Here is a 12,345-nt window from a genome sequence, read left to right on the forward strand (position 1 = left end):
TCTTAGGCTTGTGGAAACCCATTTCATGAAGCTCCCGATGAACAGTTCTTGTGCTGACGTTGCTTCCATAGGCAGTTTGGAACTCGGTAGTGAGTGTTGCAACCGAGACAGACGATTTTTACGCACTACGTGCTTCAGCACTCGTCGGTCCCGTTCTGTGAGCTTGTGTGGCCTACCACTTCGCGGCTGAGCCTTTGTTGCTCCTAGACGTTTCCACTTCACAATAAACAGCACATACAGTTGACCGGGGCAGCTCTAGCAGGGCAGAAATTTGACGAACTGACTTGTTGGAAAGGTGACATCCTATGACGGTGCCACGTTGAAAGTCACTGAGCTCTTCAGTAAGGCCATTCTACTGCCAACCAATGTTTGTCTGTGGAGATCGGCATGGCGTGTGCTCGATTTTATACGCCTGTCAGCAACGGGTGTGGCTGAAATAGTCGAATCCACTAATTTGAAGGGGTGTCCACATACACTATAGATACAAAGTATCATTCCACTCCTGGTTCACTGTAATGTCTGCACCTGTTGTATTCGACGCATGTGGCCAATAAAATTCGATTTGATTTGATTTGGTCACTCCTGTCATTAGCTAAATAGACTGGCTTTTCGGCAAGCTCAACGTTCAATATGCAGCTGGATTTATGGTGGAGTTGCTGATTGGTAGTTGAAACATTTATAATTTCCATGACAACATTATGAAACATGGGGTGCAATTATAGAATTAGAGTGGTCTTCTCTAATTTGTTTTATATGATTCACTGGTTGAAGGCATTTATTGAGAAGCAGGATGTGCTTGCCCTTATGCCTTGACAGTGTTCAGCAAATCATTAATTTACCAAATAATTCCTCTTCATATGATGATGTAGTCTACAATATCGCCGATATTGATAGTCATTGCCCCATTGACCACCCTAATTGACGTTGGGCAAGAGTCTTTTGCTAAACACTTATGTAAGATATTTAGCCCATAAAAACAAAACAAAAATCCTAAAAAAATAATTGTATTGTTAAATTTAATTCAATATGGCTCAAGTAATTATGACTGACAGGGTTTAGACCTATCATAAATGCATCACTAAGCGCATGTCTCTTTTTTAACAAGGTAGGCCTAGTCTCTACCCAATTTCTCCTGTAGGAGTTTATGCACTCCCCGGGATTCCCTGACATCACAGAGGCTCCGTTGTAGACTTGACTCAGGATTTTGTCAGTTCTCAGTCCAGCCTTAGTCAGTTCTTTCCACAGGTAAGCCTTACAGTTTGTAATTGACAGCCCCCTTTCAACCCATCACAGAACAAACAAACTGCTCCTCCCCACCATCATTTTACGACTCTGAATGCACGACTGGGTGTCAGGAGACAGTCAAGCAGACCTCTTTACGACTCACATGTATGAATAGTCCTGAGGAGGGCCAGCAGACAAAGACCGTCTAGTGAGCTGCATGGGTTACTGGGGAAATGAACAGTCAGGCTTTTTGAGCGCCAAGAGACGTGTATTGAAAGAGAAAGGAACTGTTCTTCCCTCACTATCCTTAAAGAGGGAAGAGGGCGCCAAGAGACGTGTATTGAAAGATAATTTTCTGTATTGGTCTCATGACATGTTGAAAACAGAATATACATTGTGATACTTTTCCTCTTTGTCCATGTTATTAAAAGGTATAATGTGGATTTTGCTGTAACATAAAATGTATGGACTTTATCATGGTCCGTTTGCACTCCCCAGATTATGTACTTTATCCTAGAGATAGTTTTCTTATTCAAAACACCTTTTAAACATGCTGTGAACACTTGTGATTAAGTCTCAGGTTTATATAATTTGAGCATTGCTATGCTGAATTCTTACAATCAACTGGGCCAATGACACAGACCGGCCATTTGAGCCCGCCTTCTGTGAGTCTCCTCCTTACTAAGACTCATTAGATCAGATCTTCGTGAGGTGTAGGTCACGCCTTGAAGGTTCAATGATCTCTCTCCTTGGAAACAAAACAATGAGCTATGAGAAACCTACGCAACTTTGACTTGCACTATCCTACTCAAACAGAAGAATCACCTGAGAGGACTGAACGAACTGAGAGAGATGGCCTATGTTTGAGCTCCGACGAGGGCCTTCTTCGGCCGAAAGCTCCAACACCAGGACCCCAGGACCGACCCTTTTCCCTGTGTCATAACTGAACACTCAAATTCTCCCAAATACCTTGTTGGTGGTGGCAGAAACTGATTATTGTAAGACTGTTAGTCTTAATTACACTTAACAAAAACATAAACGCAACATGTAAAGTGCTGGTCCCATGTTTAATGAGCTGAAATAAAAGATCCCAGAAATGTTCCATACGCACAAAAAGCTTATTTCTCTCAAATTTTGTTCACAAATGTGTTTACATCCCTGTTAGTGAGCATTTCTCCTATGTCAAGATAATCCATCCACCTGACAGGTGTGGCATATCAAGAAGCTGATTAAACAGTATGATCATTACACAGTGCACCTTGTGCTGGGGACAATACAAGGCCACTCTAAAATGTGCAGTTTTGTCACACAACACAATACCACAGATGTCTTAAGTTTTGAGGGGAGCGTACAGTTGGCATGATGACTGCAGGAATGTCCACCAGAGCTGTTTCCAGATAATTTCTCTACTATAAGCCGCCTCCAACGTCACTCTTCTATGTGACGTAGGGGGCAGATCAAAATCACATATAATACTTACCGCACCGCATCGGTTGAAGTTGGTCGGCCTCGTGCCTACTCACACAGATGAGGTGCGGTTTTTCCCTGGCAAAGCGCTTCTAAAACGGATCCCACATTTTTTGGGGGGTGAGAATTTCCCTCTGAAAACTACAATTTTCCGCTAAAAATATATACTTTTTTTGGTCGGGAGAGTGCGGTTATCTTCTGACATTAAAGTACCCCCCACCACTCTTCTGAATTTTGATGTGCCCCTACGTCACATAGAAGAGTGACGTTGAGGCGGCACAATCTGTCCTGTGTTAATGCTTACAAAATAAAGCATACAGTATGAAGTTACTCTTATCCAGAGCGACTTACATGAGCAATTAGGGCTAAGTGCCTTGCTCAAGGGCACATTGACATATTTTTTCACCTAGTCAGCTCGGGGATTTGAACCAGCAACCTTTCGGTTACTGGTCCAATGCTCACTGGTTCAACGCTCTTAACCTATAGGCTACCGCAGAATGTCTTCTGACAACAAAAACAAACAACTGAGTATTAGCTCAAGTGGTTTGGACTATGTGGCAGGGGTTCCCAAACTTTGTGGTGAGACTCGGCCAATTATTTTTGATAGCTAGACTTTTGTTAAAAAGTTATGAATTAAATGTTATTCAGATGCATATCTAGTTATATTAACTTGATGTAGCTCACCATAGACTGGGACATCTGTCTCTCTGGTGGTTTCACTGGTGTCTCCTTCTCCATAGACAGCTGATACTCTGATTTCGGTAGCAGGTACTGAGGTCCAGAGTTACATCACAGTAACACTCAGGTGTCACCATGGTAGACCAGCCCTCCAGTCCTGCCTCTTTATAGTCTACTTTGTAGTGGAGTACAGGGCACTATCTTCACACTCAGCCTGGAACCAAGTCACTTTGGACGGTTCCATTGGTTTCGTTCAGCAGCCGGCTCACATCCAGATGTTCAGGTGGGGATCTCAGGGTCTTGACCTCAATGACCTTGCTGAAGTCACTCATACCAGAGTGCTCTATGACAGAGTACCTGATCTGGTACCGTGTGCATGGTTTCAAACCTGGTACTACGCAGGTTTCTGCAGGAGCCGGGGTGACTACCTCATTCCATGGTCGTTCTCTAGCCTTAATAACACCAGTGGTCACGACTCTGTACTCTACTCTGTACCTCTCAGGTCTCCTGATGGTTGACTGGGGAAACTTCAGGATGACACAGCTCTGTTTTATCTCTGCTACCTGGACTGGATCAGGTTTTAATCCCAGCTGGAAGTTGGTGGCGATGAGACTGCCTTGTTGATACAGACGAATGGAGGATCCAGGAACACTGATATCTGGTATAACTGCTGCAATGAACTTGATACACTCTCCATCTCTTCTGTCTTCATAGGATTTGGTGAACAAGCGGAGGTCAGACTGTATTTTCTGAGTTAAATCTGGAGGTTTGAATGGTCGCTGTGTCTCCTGCTGTCCAGTGAGATCAGTTTGGTTCTCTTGTGTGTGCTGCTCCATGGTGGAGAGGAATGGATATTCATCCTGCAGGGGAGGTGGAGAGTGAAGCACAGCAGCCTGTCCTTTGAGGATATGAGGACGCTGTCCAGCTCTTCCTGAGATTTCATTATGGGGATGTTTCTTGTTTTACAGACATTCAGAGCCTTCACCTCCGCTGCCTTGTTGTTTAGCCACAGGTTAATGGACTGAGGACAGAACGGTGACTGGTCATGGTTCTGGAGAATGTCTCTCAGTCTGCTTTCATCCACCCCGTCACTCTCTCTCATGGTCTTTAATGCCATGGCCAGCCCGCTCCTGAACCCTGACTGGTACTTCTGCAGCAGCTCTGATAATCTAGACAGTCTAGACTTCAGATCAGGAAACCATTTCATCACACGACCATTGGTCAAGTCTGTCATCATCTCCTGACATATCATGGTGGCCTGCCTCAGATGGTCCAGCACACACTCTGCCTTTGTGAAATATCGGATTTCAACTGAATGTCCCAGATTCTTCAGAGGATAGAGCCAGGCGTACAGAGCCACCGCTTTCTCTCCATGCTGTCCAAGGTGCTTCGGGAGAGTTTCATAGACTTTCAAAGCTTTGTTATAAGTCATGGAGCCATTGACATGGTCTACATCACTGTGGAGAGTACACTGATACAAGCAACTGTTTAGTTTCTCAGTGTCACTCAAGCTGGAAAATATATGATCTGCACTGAAGGACGGCATCATCTTCTTCACAACACCGTGCATATCTGCCTCTCCTGCACCACTTTGTTGTCCGCTGATGTGTTTGCTGTCAAAGATAAAGAATGCTTGAGCTCCGTAGAGAACAGCCATCACCACATGTGTTGCCTTGTGTTGTGTTCCGTCTGTCTCCTCCTGAAGCACCCTGGGACTGAGCATGTCCAGTCTGGTAGTGGTTCTGTAGTGTAGAGTGACCCGGTCCTGCAGTGTGGACTGAACAGGATGGTTCAGGTATCCAGCAGCACCACCGACCTCCACCAGTCCAGACAAGACACTGGCTCTCAGAGGAGTGGTCACATCCAGAGCCCTGAACCTATCCTGTAGGGAGTCTCCTTCAACACACTTCACCTCTGTGTGAGGCCGAGGGAGGGACAGTTGCATTGAAGCAATGGTCTTGTTGTTCCACAGAAACAAATCTAAGGAAATAAGAAACTTTAATTATCTTAAGAATTTTAGACTTTTAAATTATTTATTATTACTTGGGTAAAAGGAGGTTATGAAATAATTTAATAACTTTAAATGTTACAACCACCACTCTGATAAGACCAATTACTTGTAATATTTTGAGTCACAGCTTAAACCAGCAAATCCTCAAATGAACCTGCTTGCCCCAATGACGTCCTACCCCGGCCAAACCCTCCCCTAACCCGGAGGACGCTGGGCCAAACCCTCCCCTAACCCGGAGGACGCTGGGCCAATGACGTCCTACCCCGGCCAAACCCTCCCTAACCCGGAGGACGCTGGGCCAATGACGTTCTACCCCCGGCCAAAACCCTCCCTAACCCGGAGGACGCTGGGCCAATGACGTCCTACCCCGCCAAACCCTCCCTAACCCCGGAGGAAGCTGGGCCAATGACGTCCTACCCAGCCAAACCCCCCCTAACCCGGAGGACGCTGGGCCAATGACGTCCTACCCCGGCCAAACCCTCCCCTAACCCGGAGGACGCTGGGCCAATGACGTCCTACCCCGGCCAAACCCTCCCCTAACCCGGAGGACGCTGGGCCAATGACGTCCTACCCCGGCCAAACCCTCCCCTAACCCGGAGGACGCTGGGCCAATGACGTCCTACCCCGGCCAAACCCTCCCCTAACCCGGAGGACGCTGGGCCAATTGTGCGCCGCCCTATGGGACTCCCGATCAGGGCCGGTTGTGGTACAGCGCGGGATCGAACCCGGGTCTGTAGTGACACCTTTAGCACTGCAATGCAGTGCCTTAGACCGCTGCGCCACTCGGTCCCCTAAAATACACTATACCTCAGCAGTAGATACTATAAATACACCCACAATACTTTGAAGTCTTTAAAACTGGAAAAACATACGGTACCTGAACAATACGAGTCATTACGGCAGTCATACAACATCCCAAGATCTATGGGACGACCGAGGGCAGCCACCACAACACTGTCTGCTGTCCAGTCTGACGATCACAGGAAACACACGATAACATGTTGTGGTACAGGTCATTAAAGGTAGTCATTCAGCAGTAATATCACTCACCTTTGGTAAGAACATCCTCGTGTTGTGGTACAGGTCATTAAAGGTAGTCATTCAGCAGTAATATCACTCACCTTTGGTAAGAACATCCTCGTGTTGTGGTACAGGTCATTAAAGGTAGTCATTCAGCAGTAATATCACTCACCTTTGGTAAGAACATCCTCGTGTTGTGGTACAGGTCATTAAAGGTAGTCATTCAGCAGTAATATCACTCACCTTTGGTAAGAACATCCTCATGTTGTGGTACAGGTCATTAAAGGTAGTCATTCAGCAGTAATATCACTCACCTTTGGTAAGAACATCCTCGTGTTGTGGTACAGGTCATTAAATGTAGTCATTCAGCAGTAATATCACTCACCTTTGGTAAGAACATCCTCGTGTTGTGGTACAAGTCATTAAAAGGTAGTCATTCAGCAGTAATATAACTCACCATTGTTAAGAACATCCTCAAAGCCTCTGTAGAAATGTTTTGCATGATAGGTCAGTTCCCAGGTAGCTTTTTTCTCTAAAATCTGAGGGACAAATAACATGATGAGAAAAGAGTTGGGATAATTCCAAACACCAGGGGGAATCCGACAGATCTAGGAAGTTGCTGACATAATACAGCACCTGTTCCAGTTGGATCGTGTTGGTTAGTTCTGTTTTCTTTTGTTGGACATCGCTCTGTAATATTGCTTCCAATCTCAACGCAGCCTGTTCGTGTTGATTTGTGGTTTTTGCCTTGACAGAAGAGAATTGATCATTAAAGTAATATAATGCAGTACAGAAGCTCAGGGGGCAATGTGTTATACTTCCAGATTCTGCTAAACTAGAACAGCATAGGAAACAACATGTAAAATGGGACTGTTTTTCCTTAATATGGACTAATGCTACATCCTAATGGAGATTAAAAGGGACATTCTGTAAAGCCCACAATCATACAACGTTTGTCAACACTAGTCCAGACTATAGACACACCCACCTCATCAGTATCAACCACACACTAGTCCAGACTATAGACACACCCACCTCATCAGTATCAACCACACACTAGTCCAGACTATAGACACACCCACCTCATCAGTATCAACCACACACTAGTCCAGACTATAGACACACCCACCTCATCAGTATCAACCACACACTAGTCCAGACTATAGACACACCCACCTCATCAGTATCAACCACACACTAGTCCAGACTATAGACACACCCACCTCATCAGTATCAACCACACACTAGTCCAGACTATAGACACACCCACCTCATCAGTATCAACCACACACTAGTCCAGACTATAGACACACCCACCTCATCAGTATCAACCACACACTAGTCCAGACTATAGACACACTCACCTCATCAGTATCTCTCTCATTCTTTATGACATCATGGCTTCTGTGGTCTTGCAAGACACACAGAAGACACACAGAGACCTGGTCTGTCTTACAGAAGACCTCCAGAGCTCTGTGGTGCAGCTGGCACAGTTTCTGGTCCAGGTGTCCAGTCACCTCCACCAGGGTGTGTCTCTGCAGAGCTGCTACGGTGTAGTGATGCCTGACGTGACTCTCGCAGTAGGAGGCGGCGCAGGTCAGACAGGACTTCACAGCTTTGAGCTGTTTCTCAGTGCAGAGATCACAGGCCACATCTCCAGGTCCAGCGTAGCAGTGACTGGGAAGAGCAGGGACCTTGAACCCTGCCTGGTGGAGTTTCCCAATCACCTTCTCCAAGGCTGAGTTAGTGAGGAGGTCAGGACGTGTTCTGAATCTCTTTCCGCACTGGGGGCAGTCGTACTCTCCTGTCTGATCAGGCTGGTTCCAGTAAGTCTCAATGCACTGTCTGCAGTAACTGTGTCCACAGGGGATGGAGACTGGCTTTTCCAGAACCTCTGTACACACTGAGCATCTGAAGTGGTCCTCTGTCAGCAGACTGGCTGTCAGCTCACTGTACACAATATGGTAGAGAAATGTGGTTGTTTTAAGGATTTACTATTAATAACAGGAGCTAACCTACCAGATTTACAGGAATGTAGAAGCTGTTCTTCACTTACCTGGCATCTCTTCCAAAGTTAATGGGCATGTTCATGGACCAATCACTCTTCATGGACAGACACGGTGACCACACCCTCTCCTGTTTACCACTGTGGAAAGATCAAGGAGGGTTTTTTCATTGTGTGAATATGCAGGATTTAATAACTATCCATCTTTCATGTTGACTGTTGGGATATTTCTATATGACAGAAACATAAATAATCTGGATATTTCTATATTATTATTACTATTATTATTACTATTATTATTAATATTATTACTATTATTATTATTACTATTATTATTATTATTACTATTATTACTACTATTATTAATATTATTATTATTATTATTATTATTACTATTATTACTACTATTATTATTATTATTATTACTATTATTATTACTATTATTACTATGCAACAGTCTTGTGCTTTTGACAATGATTTCACATGATATCAAATCAAATCAAATTTTATTGGTCACATGCGCCGAATACAATCAATCAATCAATCAATTTTATTTTATATAGCCCTTCGTACATCAGCTAATATCTCGAAGTGCTGTACAGAAACCCAGCCTAAAACCCCAAACAGCTAGTAATGCAGGTGTAGAAGCACGGTGGCTAGGAAAAACTCCCTAGAAAGGCCAAAACCTAGGAAGAAACCTAGAGAGGAACCAGGCTATGAGGGGTGGCCAGTCCTCTTCTGGCTGTGCCGGGTGGAGATTATAACAGAACCATGCCAAGATGTTCAAAAATGTTCATAAGTGACAAGCATGGTCAAATAATAATCAGGAATAAATCTCAGTTGGCTTTTCATAGCCGATCATTAAGAGTTGACAACAGCAGGTCTGGGACAGGTAGGGGTTCCATAACACCAGGCAGAACAGTTGAAACTGGAATAGCAGCAAGGCCAGGCGGACTGGGGACAGCAAGGAGTCACCACGGCCGGTAGTCCCGACGTATGGTCCTAGGGCTCAGGTCTCTCAGTTGGCTTTTCATAGCCGATCATTAAGAGTTGAAAACAGCAGGTCTGGGACAGGTAGGGGTTTCGTAACCGCAGGCAGAACAGTTGAAACTGGAATAGCAGCAAGGCCAGGCGGACTGGGGACAGCAAGGTGTCAGCATGCCCGGTAGTCCTGACGTATGGTCCTAGGGCTCAGGTTCTCAGAGAGAAAGAGAGAACGAGAGAATTAGAGAGAGCATACTTAAATTCACACAGGACACTGGATAAGACAGGAGAAGTACTCCAGGTATAACCAACTAACCCCAGCCCCCCGACACATAAACTACTGCAGCATAAATACTGGAGGCTGAGACAGGAGCGGTCCGGAGACACTGTGGCCCCATCTGAAGAAACCCCCGGACAGGGCCAAACAGGAAGGATATAACCCCACCCACTCTGCCAAAGCACAGCCCCCGCACCACTAGAGGGATATCCTCAACCACCAACTTACAATCCTGAGACAAGGCCGAGTATAGCCCACAGAGGTCTCCACCACAGCGCCAACCCAGACAGGAAGATCACGTCAGTAACTCAACCCACTCAAGTGACGCACCCCTCCCAGGGACGGCATGAAAGAGCACCAGCAAGCCAGTGACTCAGCCCCTGTAACAGGGTTAGAGGCAGAGAACCCCAGTGGAGAGGGAACCGGCCTGGCAGAGACAGCAAGGGCTGTTCGTTGCTCCAGAGCCTTTCCGTTCACCTTCACACTCCTGGGCCAGACTACACTCAATCATATGACCTACTGAAGAGATAAGTCTTCAGTAAAGACTTAAAGGTTGAGACCGAGTCTGCGTCTCTCACATGGGTAGGGCAGACTGTTCCATAAAAATGGAGATCTATAGGAGAAAGCCCTGCCTCCCGCTGTTTGCTTAGAAATTCTAGGGACAATTAGGAGGCCTGCGTCTTGTGACCGTAGCGTACGTATTGGTATGTGCGGCAGGACCAACTCGGAAAGATAGGTAGGAGCAAGCCCATGTAACGCTTTATAGGTTAACAGTAAAACCTTGAAATCAGCCCTTGCCTTAACAGGAAGCCAGTGTAGGGAAGCTAGCACTGGAGTAATATGATCAAATTTCTTGGTTCTAGTCAGGATTCTAGCAGCCGTATTTAGCACTAACTGAAGTTTATTTAGTGCTTTATCCGAAGTAGCCGGAAAGTAGAGCATTGCAGTAGTCTAACCTAGAAGTAACAAATGCATGGATTAATTTTTCTGCATCATTTTTGGACAGAACATTTCTGATTTTTGCAATGTTACGTAGATGGAAAAAGCTGTCCTTGAAACAGTCTTGATATGTTCGTCAAAAGAGAGATCAGGGTCAAGAGTAACGCCGAGGTCCTTCACAATTTTATTTGAGACGACTTTACAACCATCAAGATGAATTGTCAGATTTAACAGAAGATCTCTTTGTTTCTTGGGACCTAGAACAAGCATCTCTGTTTTGTCCGAGTTTAAAAGTAGTTTAAAAAAAGTAGAAAGTTTTCAGCCATCCACTTCCTTATGTCTGAAACACAGGCTTCTAGCGAGGGCAATTTTGGGGCTTCACCATGTTTCATTGAAATGTACAGCTGTGTGTCATCCGCATAGCAGTGAAAGTTAACATTATGTTTTCGAATAACATCCCCAAGAGGTAAAATATATAGTGAAAACAATAGTGGTCCTAAAACGGAACCTTGAGGAACACCGAAATGTACAGTTGATTTGTCGGAGGACAGACCATTCACAGAGACAAACTGATATCTTTCCGACAGGTAAGATCTAAACCAGGCCAGAACTTGTCCGTGTAGACCAATTTGGGTTTCCAGTCTCTCCAAAAGAATGTGGTGATCGATGGTGTCAAAGGCAGCACTAAGGTCTAGTAGCACGAGGACAGATGCAGAGCCTCGGTCTGACGCCATTAAAAGGTAATTTACCACCTTCACAAGTGCAGTCTCAGTGCTATGATGGGGTCTAAAACCAGACTGAAGCATTTCGTATACATTGTTTGTCTTCAGAAAGGCAGTGAGTTGCTGCGCAACAGCTTTTTCTAAAATTTTTGAGAGGAATGGAAGATTCGATATAGGCCGATAGTTTTTTATATTTTCCGGGTCAAGGTTTGGTTTTTTCAAGAGAGGCTTTATCACTGCCACTTTTAGTGAGTTTGGTACACATCCGGTGGATAGAGAGCTGTTTATTATGTTCAACATAGGAGGGCCAAGCACAGGAAGCAGCTCCTTCAGCAGTTTAGTAGGAATAGGATCCAGTATGCAGCTTGAAGGTTTAGAGGCCATGATTATTTTCATCATTGTGTCAAGAGATATAGTACTAAAACACTTAAGTGTCTCTCCCGATCCCAGGCCCTCGCAGAGTCTGCGCGATCCAGGACAGCTAAACCCTGGAGGAATACGCAGATTCAAAGAGGAGTCCGTAATTTGCTTTCTAATGGTCATGATCTTTTCCTCAAAGAAGTTCATGAATGTATTACTGCTGAAGTGAAAGCCATCCTCTCTTGGGGAATGCTGCTTTTAGTTAGCTTTGCAACAGTATCAAAAAGAAATTTTGGATTGTTCTTATTTTCCTCGATTAAGTTGGAAAAGTAGGATGATCGAGCAGCAGTGAGGGCTCTTCGGTACTGCACGGTACTGTCTTTCCAAGCTAGTCGGAAGACTTCCAGTTTGGTGTGGCGCCATTTCCGTTCCAATTTCCTGGAAGCTTGCTTCAAAGCTCGGGTATTTTCTGTATACCAGGAGCTAGTTTCTTATGACAAATGTTTTTCGTTTTTAGGGGGTGCAACTGCATCTAGGGTATTGCGCAAGGTTAAATTGAGTTCCTCAGTTAAGTGGTTAACTGATTTTTTGTCCTCTGACGTCCTTGGGTAGGCAGAAGGGAGTCTGGAAGGGCATCAAGGAATTTTTGTGTTGTCTG

The 12,345-nt window shown here is 45.1% G+C and overlaps 1 protein-coding gene across 1 annotated transcript in view; it reads right to left on the bottom strand.

Moving 5' to 3' along the window:
* Positions 1–4,123: 4,123 nt before the first annotated feature.
* LOC121561382 overlaps positions 4,124–12,345 on the bottom strand; it is a 30,223-nt gene continuing 22,001 nt past the window's right edge. The window contains exons 9-14 of the mRNA XM_045217618.1: positions 8,457–8,546; positions 7,765–8,350; positions 7,037–7,147; positions 6,858–6,939; positions 6,258–6,350; positions 4,124–5,349 (exon numbers count right to left, since the gene is read on the bottom strand). Of these exons, the coding sequence (XP_045073553.1) occupies positions 4,124–5,349; positions 6,258–6,350; positions 6,858–6,939; positions 7,037–7,147; positions 7,765–8,350; positions 8,457–8,546 (2,188 nt within the window). The remainder of the gene's footprint in view (positions 5,350–6,257; positions 6,351–6,857; positions 6,940–7,036; positions 7,148–7,764; positions 8,351–8,456; positions 8,547–12,345) is intronic.

Source organism: Coregonus clupeaformis, unplaced genomic scaffold (assembly GCF_020615455.1).
Source record: "Coregonus clupeaformis isolate EN_2021a unplaced genomic scaffold, ASM2061545v1 scaf1149, whole genome shotgun sequence".
NCBI classification, from domain to species: Eukaryota; Metazoa; Chordata; class Actinopteri; order Salmoniformes; family Salmonidae; genus Coregonus; species Coregonus clupeaformis.